Source organism: Saimiri boliviensis, chromosome 13 (genome assembly GCF_048565385.1).
Source record: "Saimiri boliviensis isolate mSaiBol1 chromosome 13, mSaiBol1.pri, whole genome shotgun sequence".
NCBI classification, from domain to species: Eukaryota; Metazoa; Chordata; class Mammalia; order Primates; family Cebidae; genus Saimiri; species Saimiri boliviensis.
In genome coordinates, this window is record NC_133461.1 from 9,649,683 (window position 1) to 9,670,841 (window position 21,159).

The window sequence follows — 21,159 nt, forward strand, 5'->3', positions numbered from 1 at the left end:
TTTCTCATTAGTAAAAACGCTCATAACTCTTTTCAGCCATTGCAGTTTTACATTTATCTTAATATTCCTGTTCAAGATGCTTTGGAGAACTATTAAGAACTACAAAATCACCTTAGCCAAGAGTTTCAAATGAGTAACTTTATTTCATATTGGCTAAGATCTCCCTTATGTTGGCACTGCAAAGACACTATGCACTTATCTGAGGTTAAAAAAAAAAAAGTTGTTTTTATAGCCCTCTTACTGTGTAACAAGGCAAATTACCATTTCCTGAAATGTCCAAAATATCATAGTAGTTATTTGTTGAGCAGTAAGTCATGAAACCCCATTTATAGAAGACAGTAGCAATGGATGATCACTAAATCCTACATATACCAAATAAAAACAAGTTTACAAATATTCCCATTTTCTGTCTTCTCTACTTCTAAAATGGTTTAACCACATCAAGTGAGAGTAACATCGGCCAATAAGAAACGGAAAAAGTAAACTGTGCTAGTGTCTGGCATTCAGCTTCCATAGCATGTCTCACAGTTTTGGGCCATTTCAGCTAAGAGTGTTCTTATGACAAAAATAATGATTAAAATAGCACTGGCTTTGCTGAAAAATGTGAAAATAAATCACAAAGTCAAAAATATTTGAAACTGATTTTGTTTTTATAAATAAATAAAAGTGTTTATCTTTTCTTAAAATTCTTGCTGTTAAAACATTCAAAGTTATGTCAACCTGTAAGGATAAAGGAGTATTTGAGATAACAAGTTTGGAAAACTGAACCACAATTTTAATTGCCAGCATTATGCTTTGTTCTTGGTAGAATCATCCCTGTTTCTTCTTTTTACATCCCAATTATATACCCTGGCCATATTGACTTCTGTGGTAGTAAATTGATCCTGAAGAAAGTCAAGGTCTTCCTCAAGGGAATCCAGATTTTTTGTGGCAGTTGATCAATTCTTTTCCAACAATGCCTGAGCTTCATCAATATCGTATTCAAGCATTACATTAGCCCCCAACCACAGACACACTTTATCCTTGGGAGGAACGGAAGCTTTGCAGTGCAGGTTATCTGCCAGTAAGAATCTGGTCTCCGGTGAGCTGGTGGACTCTTTTTTCTTCTGCATGTGTCTTAGAATTTCCAAGGTCTGTCTAATTTCAGGCATCCGACCTTTTAGCCTTCTTTTCTTCTGAGCGAGGTTGAGGTCCATAAACTTACACTTCCGGTACTGTTCATCCAGCTTCTTTAGTACCGTATCTGCAGTCTCATTCCCAGGCTGTTTCATGAAGGAATCTACGTCTTCCACAACCAGGGCCTCAGGAATCCCCAGGCGGAGCCGCCGCCCGCCCCTGTGGCCCTGTCTCCTTCGCCACAACCGTCCTTAGCGGCCGCCATCTTGCGGATGCGAGCGCGTGGCTGCCTCTCGTTTGATCTTCAGAACCAAAGGGCCAGGCGCGTATCCCAGCACTTTGGGAGGTCGAGGCGGGCGGATCACGAGGTCAAGAAATCGAGACCATCCTGGCCGTGGTGAAAGCCCGTCTCTACTAAAAATGCAAAAATTGGCTGGGCGAGGCGGCGTGCGCCTGTCGTCCCAGCTACTCGGGAGGCTGAGGCGAGGAATCGCTCGAACCCGGGAGGTGGAGGTTGCGGTGAGCCGAGATGGCACCGCTGCACTCCAGCCTGGCCGCAGAGCGAGACTCCGCCTCAAGGAAAAAGAAGAAAGAAAGTAGCAAACTCTGATTGTTTAAATGGCTAAGGACATAGGGCATGAAGTGAAATTTGATCATGATTTCATGAACATCTATCTCTAAAATCCTGTCGCCTTACTCTTATTTTTAACAGCTTTATTGAGATACAGTTCACGTAGCATATAATTCACTTGTTTAAAGTATATGATTTATTGGCTAAGTATATTCAGAGGTGTGCAGCCATCACCACAATCCATTTTAGGGTATTTTCATTATCCCGCAAAAACCCTGTGCCTGTTAGCAGTCACTCCCCGTCTACCCCATCCTTGGCGCCCTGTGAAATCACGAATCCACTTTCCTTCTTTATAGATTTGCCTGTTTTGGACATTTTGTATAAATGGAATCATGTAACACGTGGTCTTGTGTGACTGGCATCTTTCACTTAGTGCTGTTTTCAAGGGTCATCCATGTTCTAGCATGTATGAGAACTTCATTTATTTATTGACAAATAATATTCAACTGTATGAATATATTACATTTACCCATCGTCACTTGATATAGGCATTTGTGTGGATATACAGGCTTTTTCTTTTTTGTTTGAATTACTCTCGATTTTAAATTTATTTTATTTTCAAGTATTACGGTTTTTTTTTTTTTTTTTTTGGAGACAGAGACTTACTCTGTTGCCCAGGCTGGAGTGCAGTGGCACGATCTCAACTCACTGCAGCCTCTGCCTCCTGGGTTCAGGTGATTCTCGTGCCTCAGCCTCCTGAGTAGCTGGGATTACAGAGGTGTGCCACCACCTCTGGCTAAATTTTGTATTGTTAGTAGAGATGAGGTTTCACAATGTCACCCAAGCTAGTCTCGTACCCCTGACCTCAGGTGATCCACCTGCCTTGGCCTCTCAAAGTGCTGGGATTACAACATGAGCCACCATGCCCAGCCACAAGTATTATGCTTCAAATGTATGTTTATGCAGTTTTACTGGTTTCCAGTCATTTCACCACATATATATATAAAACAAAACAAAACAAAAAATGTATGTAGAAGAAAGAATACCCACAGAAAGGGGAGTTGTGAACAGAGGATTCATCCTTACAATTACCTTGTGATGTATGACACTATCAGATATATTCCGTTTTTCCTAAACCTGGAAATAAGAGATCAGGGCATCAAATGTCTGCCTTAGTTTTACAAAATAAATTATCAAGAAAATTGAAAAAAGTAACAATTTTCTGAACTAGCTCTTTTTGCAGAAAAATTTAAAAAAGGTTTCTATATGCTTGCCCTAGAAATGCTGAAGACATGTAATACATATTTTATGAATACTGAAATATTACCCCGAAATCATTTGAACAATTTTTATTATAATTACCTAAATTTAATTTTTTTTTCATTTTTATTTCCAAAAATTTATTATTTTTAAAGAGACAGGGTCTAGGTCTGTCACCCAGGTTGGAGTGCAGTGGCATGAGCGTAGCTCATTGCAATCTTGAATGCCTGGGCTCAAGTAATCCTCCTGCCTCAGCCTCCCAAGTGGCTGGGATTACAGGCATAATATTTGAGGGAAAAATAACACAAACCCTCATGTAAAAGTGAGCAGAAGACATGAAAAGATACTTCACAAAGGCCCTAAAAGTAGCCTTTATCTTTGGATAAATATTATACAAATTAATACTACCCGAGGATACTTTTTTATTTATTAAATTGCCAACAATTAAGTATTGGCAGTACATTCTGTTGGTGAGGCGAGCCTGTGGAAAATGAGCACTTTCATACATTGTTAGAATACAGATTAGTATAATTCTTTTGGAAGAAAATTTGGCAATAGATAACAAAACTATGTATTTACCTTTGATTAAACAATTCCACTTCTAGGAATTCTCTTTTATTTGTCTCCAACAATATAAAAATACATATGTACTTGACAATTTAGCAAGCATTATTTGTAATTATAAAATATTAGAAACAGTATAAATGCCTCTAAGTAGAAGGGTAGTTTTTAAATAAATATATAGCAATATATAGATAATGATAAATGTATAACAAACTTATTTATAAATACAATTTATTTTTTAAATAATAGAGAACTGTAGCTATTAAAAAGAAAAGGGGGGTGCTGGGCACAGCAGCTCACACCTATAATCTTAGAACTTTGGGAGGCTGAGGTGGGAGGGTTGCTTCAGGCCATGAGTTTGAGTTCAGCCTGGGCCTAATATAGTGAGACTGTCTCTGCAAAATATAAAATAAATTAGCTGAGCATGATGGCACACACCTGTGGTCTCAGCTACTCAGGAGGCTGAGGTGGGAGGATCACTTGAGCCCAGGCTTTGAGGCTTCAGTGAGCCATGATTCCACCACTAGACTCCAACCTCCAGCTTAGGGAACAAAGTAAGACCCTTTCTCAAAAAAAAAAAAAAAAAAAAAAAAAAAGAGAGAGAGAGAGAAGGGAGGATATCTTCAAACAGATATGAAACAAATTTTAGGAAATATTGTCAAGTAAATAAAGAAGCACCATGATAAAGAGTATAGTTCATGATATTTGCAGTTTCCTACTTTTTGCGTATAAAAGAAGGGAAAATTTAAAATACATGTATCTGTGTAGGAAGAAAACAGGAAGGAACAGCTGAATATGAATGAGATTAATTATGAGGATGGGTAGGCGTTAGGTAGGAAATAAGAGAGGATGGGAACAGTGTGAAAGCAATTGAGGGGTGGGGACAGTGACAGTTCTCTGCATATATCTTGTATAGTTTGGCTTTTATAACCATGTATGTTTTACTTGCTGAAAAGAAAAATAAAATCAACAAAAATGGGGAAAAATAACATGGAAGAAAACAAATTAATCCAGCTATATTTCACGTGAATAGCACTGAAGTGAGAAAGGAACTAATCCTAGTAACTCTCAGACATATTTTTAGGACTTCAGTCCCCAGACTAATGGCAAAAAGAACTGGAACCAAGCACTGAACTCCAGTACTAGTTTTATTTTTTGCAGTATTACTAGTTAGAAATTCTGAAACTACTTAATGTGTTTGTAAGGCAAGGCAGGTAAGTAAATATATTGTAGATAATGAAAACCAGATTTTTTACTTTCACATAAGGGAAATTACAAATATGGAAGGAGGAAGATGTTTAATGTTGGATTATATTTGGAGTGTTGAATTATATTTGGAGCTTTCTGAATGAATCAGTGATTTTGTTTTTTAAGAGATAGAGTCTCACTCTGTCATCGAGGTGGAGTGCAGGGCTGTGATCATAATTCACTGCAGTTGTGACCTCCTTGGCTCATGTGATCCTTCCACCTCAGCCCGAGTAGCTAGAGCAGGCGTCCCCAAACTTTTTACACAGGGGACCAGTTCACTGTCCCTCAGACAGTTGGAGGGCCGCCACATACTGTGCTCCTTTCACTGACCACCAATGAAAGAGGTGCCCCTTCCTGAAGTGCGGTGGGGGGCCGGATAAATGGCCTCAGGGGGTCGCGTGCGGCCCACGGGCCGCAGTTTGGGGACGCCTGAGCTAGAGGAATATGCCACCATGCCTGCTTAATTTTTAAATTTTTGTAGAGATAAGTTTCTCTATATTGCTCAGTCTGATCTTGAACTCCTTGCCTAAAGTGATCCTCCTGCCTCAGCCTCCCAAAGTTCTGAAATTACAAGCAAATTAATGATTTTTATTCATAAATATAATATATGCTTATGTACTCAGGGGTACGTATGTGCATGCATATGTATAAATGCACACATTTTCTAGCTTAGAAACAATGACACACTAATAGCAATGTATACATTTAGTGCCCAAATCTTGCTCCCCAAACTCCATTTTTTATTTTAGGGAGTCGACACTTTGGAACAAATATCCAATGAGCCTGGGCTAGGGAAGAACAAGATATACCTGGGACATCTTGCTGTGCCAGAAAGTAAGGGAATGCGCAAAGGTTAATAGAAATATTAACTGATGTAGGGTGCAGGTATCTTATTCTAAATCTAAAAGTATTTTGGAGAAAAGGGAGCTCTCATACAGTGGGAAAGTAGATTAGTACAACTGCTGTGGAGAACGGTATGTAGGTTTCTCAAAAACTAAAAATAAAGCCTACCTTTTGATTCCGCAGTCCAGCTACTGAGTATCTATTCAAAAGAAAAGAAAAAGTATATCGAAGAGATAGCTGCACTCCCATGTTGATTGCAACATCTTTCATGATAGCCAAGATGTAGAACTAAGTTCTGTCAGCAAATGAATGGATCAACAAAATGAACCATGTATATACCCAATGGAATATAACTCAGAGAAAACAATGAAATCCTGTCATTTGGAACAACATGGATGGAACTGGAGGCCATGTGCTAAGTGTAATAAGCCAGGCACAGAAAGACAAATATTGCAACTCATATTTGGGAACCAAAAAAAACCCAAGTTGAACTCATGAAGATAGAGAGTAGAAGTAGGGTTACCAAAGGCTGAAAAGTGGAGAGCCAGATAAAGAGGGACTGTTAGTGGATACAAAATACAGTTAGGAGGAATAAGATCTCGTGTTCAGTAGCACAACAGGGTAACTATAGTTAAAAATAATTTGTTGTATACTTCAAAATAACTTAGAGAGTGGAGTTGGAATGTTCCCAACACAAATGATAAATGTTTCAGGTAATGAGTGTCTTAGTTTCCTTGATTTGATCATTGCACATAGTGTGCCTCTATCAAACTATCCTGTGTACCCCATAAATATATACAATTATTATATATATGTAATTAAAAATTTTTTAAATAAGATTTTACTCTGAAAAAAAAATCTAAAGATAATTTGAATTTGGACACACTTCTGGGCCCTTGAGTTTTAGAAAAATGATTGTAAATCGTCTATTTGTTCCTCATTGTCTGAATGCTTGGGGCATGAAGTCATGTTCTTCCCTTTCTGACTTGTGTCTTCTGCACATCGCAGTGTTCCTGTGTACACATCCACATCCACGCATGGTGGAGGGTGGAGGTCAGGAGTAGTAGGCGTAGCCTGACCCCCTAGCCTCAAGGTTAAGGTGAGCCAAGCAGCTAGGGTGATTCCCCAACTCTCCGCTATCATTTTCAGGACCTTTCTTCTGATTGTAAGAACTTGTGAGTATTGTACATCGCTGTAAGGTAAATAAAATAATAATTCTTATGTTTATTTTCAATAATAGGTCACCAGGAAAGTACATCACCACGGCCACCTCATGATTCATCTCTTTCTGCTCCCCTGCCCAAACTGTGTGTTTTTGTTACTCCATCTCTTCTTTCAGCAATGTGCAGCCTCTTGGACAACCTCTTGATGATTGCTCCCAGAGACACTGCCAAGGCTGTTCGACAAGCTCATCTCATCGAACTTCTCTGTAGGTAAGAGATAAATGCTCCTAGGGAGGCATGCTAGTAGAGATAAATTTATATAAGCTATATTCGTGACACGATACAAGATTTCATTTGACCTGGGAATACAGCTTTATTTCTTTTTTAGCCTCATTCAACTCTAGGATTTTGCTTTTGCCAGAATTGTCTGGATGGTTTTTATTTTACATCTATTAAAGCACTTGTATTGGTTTGTTATCTTGACTAAGGCCAAAGAAAAACTCCTGCCTTCTGAAATTCGTGGCTTCTAAACATTATTTATCCTCCAGCACACTTAAGGAATATGGTGCTATCCCCTATTCTTAAGGATGTGAGGGAGTTTTGGAATTCATCTTTTTAGAGTTCATATCAGAATAATGTCCCCGGGTTGAAAATTTATTGGTTAAATTCTTTTGGAGTTATTTTGTTATGGGAAATTAAACTTTTTGTCAGAAAGTATTCTGATAAAATTTAGGGAAATTAAATTCAAAGAAAAATTCTTTGAATTTTTATTACTTATCTGATATTAATCAGTCTGTGACATAGTTTTTCTGAATTTCTAATAAAGCAGAGTCGAAAAGGACTAGAAATTCAGGCAACCTAAGGTCTAATTATAGTTCATTCACTCAGTAGCTTGCAGCCTTGGGAAATTACTTTAATCCCTACTGTGTCATTAACATCTATTTAATGGGGTTAGTGTGAGAATTAAAAGTGATGGTATCTAGGATACCCCCTTATCTATTAGTAAGTATGACTTCTCTTTTTTTCTGGTGTCCAGTTTATTGTAGCCAACCATACCTGCCTCCTTTGACCACATGTTCATTTGCATTTCTTTGCCTCTCTGTCTCTTTACCTTTAAACTTTCACTATCTGGAATGTCTTCCGTCTCTGCCAAATCTTAGTGCATTCTCCTTTTGGGATATTAAGGAAACTCTAAAAAATATGAACTCTGGAAGTAGCTGGTTTCACCTTATTCAATTGTAATTATTCCTTTACCATGTATAATATGCAATGGCATATGAGTGTGTTCTGGCTTTAATATGTATTGCTCATTTTTCTACTGTGCCTACTTGGATTGGAAAAGTAACTGCTAGTCAGTCGGCTTTCCTTCCTGGATGCTCCTCCTGTCTGAAGATAACCAAAATGGAGCTCTAGGGATAGGATATTCTTTGCTTCTTAGGAGTCAGCTAAGAGTTTGATGTTGGCATTAAAAGATCTTTTATGGCAAAGGCTTATCATATTTCCATACCTGTTTTTCATTTTTGACTTAAAAAAATTCCTGCTTGTTTTACTTTATTTTGTTTTTTACTTTCTAAATATGAATGGTGTTTTTGCTATTTTAACCAGTGTTTTTGTTATTTTATTAGGAAAGTAACCACCAGGGTTCCTTTTACTCATTTGTTTTCTTCCTGAATGGGCGGCTGTATTTTATTTTATTCTGCTTTTAATTTGGTTTCCTTAGATATTTTCTTCAGAACTCTTTGCTTCTCACCTTTCTCTGACAAGATATTTTTCCTGTTTGAAGGTAATCCAGAATACAATTTAAAATTCTTTGGGATATCTTTTTATAAACATTTTCTTCGCTTACAAAGATCCTTCCTCTTGAATTGTATTCGAGTTACCTTTAAATTTCAAATTCCAAGTTATTAACCTTTAATAGAAAGTATACTAATTTTCTGAAGGATGTTCTTTTTCTGATCTTCACAGCATTGCAGATGCTACCCTCATACAGATATGTGTCCAGGAACTCAGGACCCTGCTGCCTTCATCACCTCCAGCTGAACATACTCAGGCTCAGGTAAGCATCTCAAGTCTGTCTTGCCTCATGTCTGTTTGTGAGTTTGTTTACGTTAGGTGTCAAAAATATAAATCTTGCTGAGGAGATACTAGCCGTAGGAAAAGGATGAAAACCTCTCAACATATACATGGTATAATGAGGTTATTTGAAATATGTTACTTAAAATTTTAATATGAGACATGTTTGGATGTTAGAAAAGAGAAGTGGGGTTTGAAGACCTAGATTCTATTCTTGACTCCATCATTAACCAACTTTAAATGTATAATCAAGTGTCTGGATATCTTGGAGCACCACTTTAATAAAGAGGGACGGTTGGACATTGGTATAGTTCATCTTCTGCTTCTTGATTTTAGGCTATCTCTGCTATGTCTGTTATTTACACCAGAGTTAAAGTTGTTAAGATATTTGGTGACTAAGTTATGTATTTTCAAAACCCAATTTGATAAAAATAATTTATTCTTGTTTCTTCACAGATATTTATTATTTTAAATTCTTGTCTAGAATTTAGCTAGAATCTGTATATAAAACATGCTTAACAATTATTCATGTAGCTGTTGCTAACAGAAATTTTATTTCAAAATTAGATTTTAAGAAGGACTGTAAGACTTTTTGGGAGGTCATCAATTAAAGGTGAACTAGACCAGTATCTCTCGCTTTGAGATGTGTTCTTGAGCTGAGTAAGACAGGGAATAAGAGCTGAATCAGTTGAAAAGTTTGGGAACGCTACACACATGGTCTTTGAAGCACTTGTCCTGGTGCAGTGTTTTCACTTGAGCGAGCCTATTGCATAATGACTGTCTCCTCCATTTTCCTGCTCTCCATCCAAAAAGTCTCCATTGAGTACCTACTGTGTGCCTGGATCTTCTCCAAGTGAATAAAGCAAAGACCCTCCCTCAAGTCGGGGGAATAGATAATGAGAAAATATATATGCTTGATGATGATAGACATCTCAGAAGAAAAACTAAAGCAAGGAACAGGAAGTGATGTCAGAGTTGGAAGGGTAGGGCTGTTCCACTTTGGATGAGTAGGTGCTGACGCGGGACCCGACGTTAGTGAAGAAGCTAGTCCCAGGGTCATTGTAAGACCCCCGGGGTTGAGGTATGCTTGGCCTATCCGAGAAACGGCAAGGATGGCGGAGTGGCTGCACCGGAATCTGTGAGGGCAACGTGAGGTCAGAGGGACACGCTCAGCTCCATGAAGTCAGGACTTGGCTGGCTGTTATGGGCTGTTGTGTTCTGAGGGTCCAGCACAGGGCTCGCCTCATCACATGTGCTCACATGATGCTTGTGCAGTGGACGAACAGCAGCAGTAGCAAACATGTATGGGTACTTGTTTTTGTTGATTTTTGTAATCTTCACAACAATCAACAATCATGAAGTATTGTTAATGTCATTTTATCAAGGAAATGCCTGAGGCCCAGAGAGGTGAGTGACTTGCCCCAGGTCTCTGACATAGATTCCAACATGTGCAGGCCACTTCCGGGGCCCACATTCTGAACCACTGCGCTAGCTGGCCTTATGTAGCTTCAGTGCTTCGGGGCTACTGGTATGTATGTAAGATCATTCGCTCATTCCAGAAAATTCTTGAGCCTCTGCTTTACCAGATTCTGTTCTAGGTGCTAGTGATAGATACATCCTTGAACAAAACAGACAAGCGTCTCTGCTCACATAGATTCTGTGTCCTAAATGCAGGAGACAGACAGTAAACAAATAAAGTGTATTTAAAAAGGTAGTCACAAATGACAGGGACAGAAGTCAGTGGGAGTGGGTAAAAGGGTGTGTCAGCAAGGGGAGAGGTGGCTATTTTTAGGTAGGGTGGAAAGGAAAAGGCCTTCTGTGGGTGACACTTAAGCAGAGACTGTGAGTGCCTGCAGCAGCCGGGGAGGGCAGGGCACTGGTGGTGCGGTGATACTCTGCTAAAGGTGTGATGCATTAAAATCTGTGGTCGGTAGGTTGGTATGTTTTTTTGAAGCAGACCATGCATAGAAAAAGAGTTACTTTATCAACTACTATTAATATATTAATACTTTATTTAACCTTGAATGTGATCATATACAAAGTAATCTTGAGCAATTCAGCTTTTTCTCTGTAACACTTCTTGCCTCTCACCTGGCATGGTTTATCTATTTATGGTAATATTTTATACATCCAAAGGTCAGACTTGCTATAATTCCAGTAGTGTAGAATAGGAATATAATATGAAATCTCAAAAAAGACTTCACAGCAATAAACAAATTAAATATTACCGACTGAAGAGTTTGTGAAGGCTAGAGCCACCTATGCTTTTATATAAAGTAAGTTTGTAGGTTAGATAAAGAGAGGACATATTCATCAGGAGAAGTAGACAGAACTATTTTTAAATAATCTGAGACCATTGATCTCAGAGACACATTCTCCACAAATTTACAACAGGTCTTCGACTCCTAATTACATTTTACAACCTCAGAATAAGGTGAGGAAAAGAAGCGTGTGTGTATGTGTACAGAGAGAGAGAATGACTGGTTTGAGAATATCTTACAAAATTCTCTTATATGTACTGGCTCATTGCTTGAGCATAGAGGACAAATGAGACATCACACAGCTCATTCTTTAATTGTTGCATATTCAGAGGATTATTTTTCTGAAAAGTACTTTTTTCCAGTTAATACTTAACAATATTAGCATCAGGCAAATTCCAGAGATGCTTTTGTTGGTAATATCGAAGAAGCTTTAATTTTTTTCTCTTATAATTAATAATAGTATTTTTATGCTGTGGGCAAAAGTAGAATATATTTGCATTTTATTTGTAGTAATAAGTAGGCTACTAGGCCATTCTCCCCCTCTACCCTGCCCCCAATTATACACTCTGAAGAGTATTTTTGTAGTCTTTCTTTCTTTACAAAATTGTAGACTTTATGGCTTTGTTATACACTTTTCTACTTCTTCCAGAATACTGATTTTTATAATTTGACTACTTGAAAAATATGGAGACTGTTTTTTTTCTTTTGAAACAGGGTCTTGCTGTGTCACCCAGGCTGGAGTTCAGTGGTGTGATCACAGCTCATTACAGCCTCCATCACCTGGGCTCAAGTGGTCCTCCCATCTTGGCCTCCTAAGTAGCTGGGACTACAGGTGTGCACCACCACACCCAGCTAATTTTTGTATTTTTTTGTAGAGACAAGATCTCTCTGTGTTGCCCAGGCTGGTCTCAAACTCCTGGGCTCAAGCCATCTGCCCACCATGGCCTCTCAAAGGACTGGCATTACAGTACTGGTGTGTTAGCCACCACACTTGGCCAAGACTTTTCTTCTTTAAATGGAATTCAAAACTTGACGTTGAAACTATTGCTTGGTTTGGTGTGTAGTTGACAGTGTTAATATGACTGGATGACATGCTTATGAGAAAAGTAATGCTTTGTCTGTTATGTGATAATTTCAGATCTTTAAAAATTATGATTAATATTTTATTAGTTTTTTATTAACTTGTATTACAAAAGTAAAATGCTGTATCACTGAGATGGACTTTTTATATGGCATGTTTGATTGTACCCTGTCCTCCTTTTCAAACAGGTTTCCTTTCTCCTGGAATACCTATCCTCTTTGTCCAGGCTTCTGCAGTCATGTTTGTTGGTAGAGCCTGACCTTGTGATTCAGGAAAAGCTTATGAAACCTCTTATCACTAATATCATTGGAATTCTCACCATATGCACCAAAGATGTATTAGGTAAGTTTAATTTTTTTAGTTTAGAATGTACATAAATAATACTGAGAAAAAAAAAAAAACTTAGTCTGTTCCAGATATTCACTTGAAGGTTACTTTTTGCGTTGCTTTTTGCTAGTAGTCTGGAAGGCTTTGATAGTGTGTTTTACAGTTTTGATGCCTTTTAATGGTATCACTTGAGACAAGTGTGTAGTATAATAAAGGACCATCCCTGAGTTTTCAGTTTAAATGAGGGCAAAGCTCTCTGTGTGATGTTAGAAAGTACAGGGAGTTCTGGGTATTAATTATTCTTATAAACTGTGGCTAAGGCCAAAAACCTAATAAATCATTCTCAATAACAAGTATAAGCCAATATAGAACATGACAAAAAGTTCCTAAGGTCCTAAATTATTGAAATATATATATATATATGTATGTATATATATAGATATATGGATAGAAAGATAGATAGATAGATAGATAGATAGATAGATAGATAGATAGTGATCTAATGTTATCTCCAGAGGAAAAATTTTATGATGAAAAGTTGAATGTAATGCTTAATAGAGAAAATTAAAGCAATGTATGATCTTTGTCAAAATCTAGTATAATTGTTTTAAAAGTGGAAATAATCATTTATAATGAAGTAATTGACCATTTGGTAATTCTCCTTGCCTTTCAGTTTATTTTTATTTGAACTTTGGATTTACTTGATTTTAGGTCTGGAAAATGAAGTGTGTTATGATACCCATTAAAGCCAGTTCTCGGCATCTCATCGGTGTTAAAATGATCTCGATGCTGAAAGAATAGTAATTCCTTTCTTAGAAATTCAACAAGAGGCAGTGATGCCCTAACTAAGCTTATTAGGTTAGACTGGACAAGGTCAACAAGGCGATATCTCCCCTATTCCCTAAGGAGTGAAAATTGATTCTGGGGAGAAGAGGGTGAGGCAAAAACATTGAAAAAACCATAGCTCAGCTCTACCTGAGACAATCTTATTACTTAATATTTCTCTTCTTGATTTTTCTTGAAAATTCCTTGAGAAGCATTGATGTTGAGTTCATGGAAAATATACAAGATGTGTGCATGCTGAGTGCTACAAAACTGTCGCGAATAGATGATGGCAGTTGGAGGACTTTTGGTTGATTATTTGATCCCAAGGTCATATAGCAAAAGGTGGTCTCTGCATCTTGGCTGCTACTGGCTGTCTTGTGAATGCCTTTTATTGACCCTCTTGCTTTTCTGTATGATTTTGGGTTTTGAAAATCAAATGAAAGTAGTATGTATTTTATTTAATTGCATAAAAGTTGTTTAACTCATTAATTATATCAAGTGCTGAAAGGAAAAAATGTCAACAATATCTGAATGTACATCTATCAGCTGGTTAAATTAAAAATTGTTTTCTCATATCTAGCAAAAGATTTTAAAAATTCACTAAAAGTATTTTTTAAGAAATTGTTTTAAAATTTTTTTCTGGGAAAATAAGTTTTAAATGATTTTATAAGAATTTATTATGTTGCTATTATGTGTTTATATGGATTGCTAATTTATGTATATAAATTGATACATTGTGCTATATATAAGTAAATAAATTATGTGAAAAGCTATTCAGCAAGTTTAGTTGCAAAGTTAAATTTCGTGTTCATAGGTCTTTAATTTTTAATTTAACTTTCAGCTTAAATGTTTTATTCGGCTGTTCTTAAGCCTGTAATGAATAAAAACAGTAAGCTGTATACTTACTCTTTTTATGTTCAAAGTACATATACACATATAGTACGTAAAGAGATATACAGTATATCTGTGGAATTAAAATTTTGTGGGGATGGCAATAAGGAAACATATTTCTAAAATAAACTCTTTAGGGAGCCACCAATGGCAAAAGAGGTGAGAGCCACCAAGGACTGCTAAATCTAATCCCCTAGGAAGATGCAATTTTCAAGTACCTCATAGGTGCTGAAGTACACCTAGATGGATGTCCTTGGAGTTAGTGTCCTATACATTATAGTGGAATTTGATAAAAGATGACAAATCCTGCTGATGACATGGTCAGAGAGAGTTCTCAGCTACTGCTCTCCAGCTTCCATTTACCTGAGTGTAGAGATGGGAAAAGGTGTCCTCACCCTAGAAGGTTAATTGCTACATCCTTAGCCACAGACAGAGCTGCAGAATCTTCTTTGGTATCATAGTTTTCTTTGTGGGATGATAACTTTTCTTGGTTCTTCTTGGTTCTTCAAAGAAATTCTTTCTTTTCTACCTTGACCTTGGCACATTGTGCTTTCCTTTCACCCCTGCACAAAGCTGCTGGAGGAGATAAAGGAAATAGAGGAAAACTTACTCTGACAAAAGTAACACAAACCATGGCATGTTTTTATAATGTGCCAATATGTAGTTCTGCAGTCATGGCTTACTATTCAGTTTGTCATATCTTCTGATGGTTCTTGAGTATGCTTTAATAAGAGGAGAGTTTGGGAGTGTGTCTTTGTATGCAGGAGGGTGGAGGGGAGATCTCTTAAGAAGCAATGGAAAAGAGAAGTTGACTGAAATAAATTTTGCTTAATGCTGAATTAGATTTGTCTTCATTGGTAAGTGCAAACCCCTCATTTTAAGTGTAATGAAGTGTCTGTGTACGTTTTATATCTTGAAAGGTTCTTTTCCTTCTTTGTGTTAATAACTTGAAGTGTTTTGATTAATTTTATAGATACAGAGTTAATATCAGCTTTTTATCTCACATGGACACATTTATTTAATCTTCTGGCCACGCTCCTGAGGAAGACTGGTGCCATCACACTCCCATCTATTACTGTGGCCCTGGCCAAGCACTGGACAGCAATGATTGGTAAGATGATAATCGCATAATCTTGGGGGCTTTGTGCTAATAGAAAGAGATAATTATTCTGCCTGCTTAGGTATGTGAATTCATTAAAATTAAGTAATGATGGTGTAGCATATAAAAGCGATATTAGGGTGCTTGATTTGAAAAATTTGCTGTGATCTTGAGGAGACCCCCGCAAATGTATTTTTGCAAAATTGAAACACATTTTAAGATAACATAAAGGTGAGTTAGAAAAACTTGTGGTTTTATTTTATTTTTATTTTTTAAGATTTTTAAAGATTTCATTCATGAAGCTCTTTTTTATTGAGAACATTATATTGGCCACCCTGCTTTATTTTCATTTTACTTTAAGTTCTGGGACACGTACAGAATGTGCAGCTTTGTTCCATAGGTATACATGTGCCATGATGGTACCCATCAGCCTATCATCTAGGTTTTAAGCCCTGCATGCATTAGGTATTTATCCTAATGCTCTCCCTCTCCTTCCCTCTCAGTCCCTGACAGGCCCCAGTGTGTGATGTTCCCCTCCCTGTGTCCATGTGTTCTCATTGTTTAATTTTCATTGGTGAGTGAGAACATGTGGTGTTTGGTTTTTTGTTCCCATTTTAGTCTGCTGAGAATGATGGCTTTCAGCTTCATCCATATCCCTACAAAGGACATGAACTCATGCTTCTTTATGGCTGCATAGTATTTCATGGTGTACATATGCCACATTTTCTTTATCTAGTCTATCGTTGATGGGCATTTGGGTTGGTTCCAAGTCTTTGCTATTGTGAATAGTGCTGCAGTAAACATACATGTGCATGTATCTTTATAGTAGAATGATTTATAATCCTTTGGGTATATACCCATTAATGGGATTTCTGGGTCAAATGGTATGTCTGATTCTAGAGCTTGAGGAATTCCCACACTGTCTTCCACAATGATTAAACTAATTGACACTCCCACCAACAGTATAAAAGCATTCCCATTTTCTCCACAGCCTTGACAGCATCTGTTGTCCTGACTTCTTAATAATCACCATGCTAACTGGTGTGAGATGTTATCTCATTATGGTTTTGAGTTGTATTTCTATAATGACCAGTGATGATGAGCTTTTTTTCATGTTTGTTGTCCACATAAGTGTCTTATTTTGAGAAGTGTCTGTTCATATCCTTTCTCCACTTTTTGGTGGAGTTGTTTTTTTCTTGTAAATTTGTTTAAGTTGCTTGTAGGTTCTGGATATTATGGGTAGATTGCAAAAATTTTCTCCCATTCTGTAGGTTGCTTGTTCACTCTGATGATAGTTTCTTTTGCTGTGCAGAAGCTCTTTAATTTAATTAGGTCCCATTTGTCAGTTTTAAGTCTGTGGTTTCATAAAGGTACATATGATATGATCATAAAGCAATGAGATAAATTTTCTTGTGTTGATATAGAAGCTAGTATCGTTTCTGACATATGTGCATTGTATGTGGATAAATCTACATATATAGTTCTGTATACATGATAACATGGAAAGTTATGATAAAAATATTATCTTGTCTCATGACATCAGAATTTTCTTATAGTACCAAAATACCAAGAGTATAGTGTAATTATTTTTATAAAATGTTTTTTGTATGATAGCCACTAAAAGAAACATGATTATTTAAAAATAACTAATCTTTAATTTTTCATAAAGCTTCCCAAATTTTACCATAGCAAAAGCTGTTTTTTGACATAAATATTCACAACTAATATTTATATAACCTTTTAAAATAATCTGCTTATATTTATTCAAAACTGAGTTATCTTGTTTCCAAAGTACCTGCTAATTCAGCTGACTCATTTGATCATTCCATAAACTTAAATGCATGATACAATTTTTAACTAAAGCAATAGTAAGAGTTATGGCAAATGTATGTTTAACAAGGAACAGAATTGTTAGTTTTCTGGATATAGGAGTTCTTAGTCTACCGTGGAGGGAGTACAGTGTGTACTCAGGATATCATTATTTTGTTAAAAAGATAATAATTGAAAGAGATTGACTGATTGAGACATTGGAATCTTCTTCTTGCATGCATTGGGGGAAAATTAGTTTGCTACCTGAATCACCAATAATATCACTAGAAAGCATGATGCTACCCACATTAGATAAATCTGTCCTGCAGTGTTTTGGTAAATAACGTTTTATTGGAACACAGCCACAGTTATTTACATATTGCACATGGCTGCTTTCATGCTACAACAATTGAGGTAACTAGTTGTGACAAAGGCAGTTACCTGCAGAGTATAAAATACTTATTATTTGGCCCTTTACAGAAAAAGTTTGCTGACCTCAGACTTAAACTTATTTACCTGACACTATTTCCCTAGTGATAAAATAAATACGTATTAAATTCAAAACCTGCCTTCAAAATATCTGTACAATTTTATGTAATAATAGTGCTAATCAAAAGTAACACTGCATAAACGGTTTTGATAATAGTAATGTTAATGAAAACATTAATAACAATTATCATTGATTTTTTTTTTGCCATCTTTTTTTTTTCTTAAATCAGTTTCCATCTCATATGCTCATGTACATTTAAAACATCTCATGGTCACTCCATAATTTGTGTTATCTATAACAATCTTTTCTCAAACTTGACTAATATTTGGACATCCTTTAAATGAATGTAATTCTCATGAAATCCTACTGCTGACTACTTTATTTTTCTTATGTAACTTTAATTTGTACAAGCCAAAATCTAAGTAAAAATTTTTATGGTCATAATTCTCACATAAGCATAAATCTAAAATATAAAATCAAAGAAAATTATAAATACAAATTTTCAAGTTAGTAAAATGTAATACAACATGTTATTTTGATTAAACAAAATCATTGCTCATAACCGGAAAGTAATGACTGTTTCAGTGTAAATTCCTTTGGGTTTGGACTGTTCTTTCCACTCTGTGTTAAGTTTGTGAATCAGTTCATGACCACTTATATACTGCCTGAACTGCTATGAAATATTTGTTTGTAAATTGTGCCAAGACTGCATACTAAGTCTTGCTTTTTTGTTTGTTTGTTTTTGAGACAGAGTTTTGCTCTTGTTGCCCAGGCTAGAGTGCAGTGGCACAATCTTGGCTCACTGCAACCTCTGCCTCCCAGGTTCAGGGGATTCTTCTGCTTCAGCCTCCCAAGTAGCTGGAATCACAGGCATGCGCCACCACACCTGGCTTATATTGTATTATTAGTAGAGATGGAGTTTCTTCACGTTGGTCAAGCTGGTCTCGAACTCCTGACCTCAGGTGATCCACCCACCTTGGCCTCCCAGAGTGCTGGGATTATAGGCTTGAGCCACCACACCCAGCCCAAGTCTTGCTTTTAAGTACTATTTGGCACCAGCTTGTTTGAAAATCATGACACAGTCACACAAGTTGGTAATCTAAATGATCCAGAGTATAGTTACTTTAAAATCAATTTGATTTGCTTCTTTAATTTTGAAGAAATTTTCACACAGTCACATCTGAAATTATTCTTTTAGATATGTTCTGCAAATGTGTGAGCTTGTCCGCCACGTGTCCTGCCCTGTATACTGCCAGCTTGCAATTCCTTTCTGTTCTCTTGACTGAAGAAGCAAAAGAGCATCTCCAGGATAAGAGCAAAACAAGTTTATGCCGTAGTCCAGCAATGGCTTCACTTCTTGATAAGTCTCAGGAAAATCAGAACTCTCAACGACTTAGTGATGTAATTCTTCAGGTATATCATTTCTTTGTTTTTAAAAACTTTGGTGTTTAAATGAATTCACTTTCAGTCATGGTCTTGTTAAAAACTTTCTCAGTCATTTAAATTTATTTACTGATTTCAACTTAGTCATTTAAATTAAGAAATAGTAATTAATGCTTATTATGACTTTTTAAATGATATAAAAGTTTATAAAGTTAAATTAACTATCTCCTCCTTAGCCCCAACCCCTTATATTGACCAGTTTCTTCAGTGAATATGATGTAAAATCTGAAGTGAAATACTACTAATCTAAATCCAACAGTTGATGAAAACACTGTTTCATATCATGACCAAAATGGATATATTTCAGGAATGTAGTTACAGTTCAAAATTTATTGCAATTTTAAAGGTATGTCTACATCTTTGAAAATATATCCTAAGTGACATTTGATTTCTATAAATGGACCACAGATTTTTTTGAGGTTGGTTACATGTATAGGTAAGTGGACTCGTCTGGCACATTTGGAAGAAAATGCCCTCTTTCCAAGCCCTGTTGCCTGTTTTATCTTACAGACTTATGTTTACAGTCCTAAAATATGAATCAAGAATTTTACTCATCAGAAAACATTCTAAAATCACTAAAGTATTATTTTATAAGTAGATGAGTAATTTTTTAAAAACTGTGTTTTCTAAGTTAAAGTTCGATGTTTTTTACAAATGGGAATATTTCTATATTTTTCAGTATTTAGAATTACTCTCTTTAATCATATGGTTTTATGATTTTTGTCTTCTCACTGAAAGATAAAAAAGTAGAACTGTTTTTTGAAGAATTTGCTTCAGTTTCCCAATCAGTCACATTTGGCCAAGACAGAAGATTGTTCCTGTGTTGATTTGTTATCGTCCCTTTGTTGCTTAGAATTTGGAGATTTTCACCCCCTTCTTTGCCTGTGAGAGACATGGTCATGCAGATATTTCTGGTATGACCGCTTGTGCATGTTGGGCACCAGCCTTGATTATGTTAGATGCAGAAAGGAATGCCTGAAAGAGAGGAGATGATGCTCCTGGGTTCACCCCGGAATTGTCCTGTGGAGAATGTCACAGGGCTCCTCAGGGGACTTTATCTCCCTTGTGCTACAGAATCTGGTTGACTTTCCAGCATGGATAAGAAGCCTGTTAAGGTAGCCCCCATTTTCTCCTCTGTCACCAGCAGAGCCTTCAGAAGCCTGGATAGAGGTCTAGGGAGAAAGATTTCTCAAAGCATTTCTCTAAAACTCTCTTATTCTTGGGAAGCCATAGCTTTCCTGTACCTACTGCCTCACTGTGATGTCACTCAAATTTTCTTAGTTGAAAACAAAAACTAGACATTGTCCCAGTTTTCTCGTTCCCAATCAGAACAACAGACTTTATTTCCCAATGATTGATTGAGTCCAATTTTGCACTTTACAGAATGTTGTAAGGAGGAAAATTCAAAGTCACACCTTTTCAAAGTCAGAACAACAGACTTTATTTCCCAATGATTAACTGAGTCCAATTTTGCACTTTAAAGAATGTAATAAGGAGGAAAATTCAAAGTCACACCCACCATATCCTCTATCTAATTTAATTATAGATTTCCTAACTTTGGCTTTGGTTGGAGCACTGTCCTGCTTATGGAAAGGCTTTTGCTCTTGCTGACATGCTTTCCTCATCAGAGAATTTCAGTGACTTCACTCAGAAGAGAGTGCAATTAGGGCAGTGTGCTGAGCCCCGCCCCGCAGCCAAGGCCAAAATGACAATAGCTCGGGAGCCTGGCTTTGCATGGATGACTGTGCATATCCTACAGCCAGTCCTCCTGGACCTCGGGACCTGGTGAAGTTTAAAGACTTCCAGCCAGGCAAAGCCAGGGCCATTTTATTTCCCAGCTCTTTAATCTTGTTTGTGGTGCTGTGTTTGAAGGATCTGTGATGAGACTCAGATAAATATGGATCCATGTAGGGTAATGAATCAGTTTTATGTTAGTATAGATGGGGAAAACAAACTGTGCTAGAGGAATTTGAAATTTACCTCACTTTTATTTTTTCCTAGTACTTTGTAATATTATTCATCATAAAAGTTTTGGTTTATAATTTTTTATGTTACCTTTTTGGACAAAGAAAATGAGATAGCCTACAGTCAAAGA

The 21,159-nt window shown here is 36.7% G+C and overlaps 1 protein-coding gene and 1 pseudogene across 9 annotated transcripts in view; one reads left to right on the plus strand and one right to left on the minus strand.

Annotated features, from left to right (window-relative positions):
* The window catches only part of RTTN (rotatin), a 184,001-nt gene that overhangs the window by 115,461 nt on the left and 47,381 nt on the right, over positions 1-21,159 (plus strand). For all 9 annotated transcript variants that reach the window (XR_012513060.1, XR_012513061.1, XM_074383250.1 and 6 more), the window contains 5 exons: positions 6,843-7,035; positions 8,731-8,821; positions 12,369-12,522; positions 15,197-15,334; positions 18,820-19,034. Coding sequence is in view for 7 of the 9 variants with exons in the window: in XM_074383250.1 (XP_074239351.1) it covers positions 6,843-7,035; positions 8,731-8,821; positions 12,369-12,522; positions 15,197-15,334; positions 18,820-19,034 (791 nt within the window). In the remaining 2 variants the exon portion in view is untranslated. The remainder of the gene's footprint in view (positions 1-6,842; positions 7,036-8,730; positions 8,822-12,368; positions 12,523-15,196; positions 15,335-18,819; positions 19,035-21,159) is intronic.
* Positions 789-1,393, minus strand: LOC104651058 (prefoldin subunit 3-like; annotated as a pseudogene).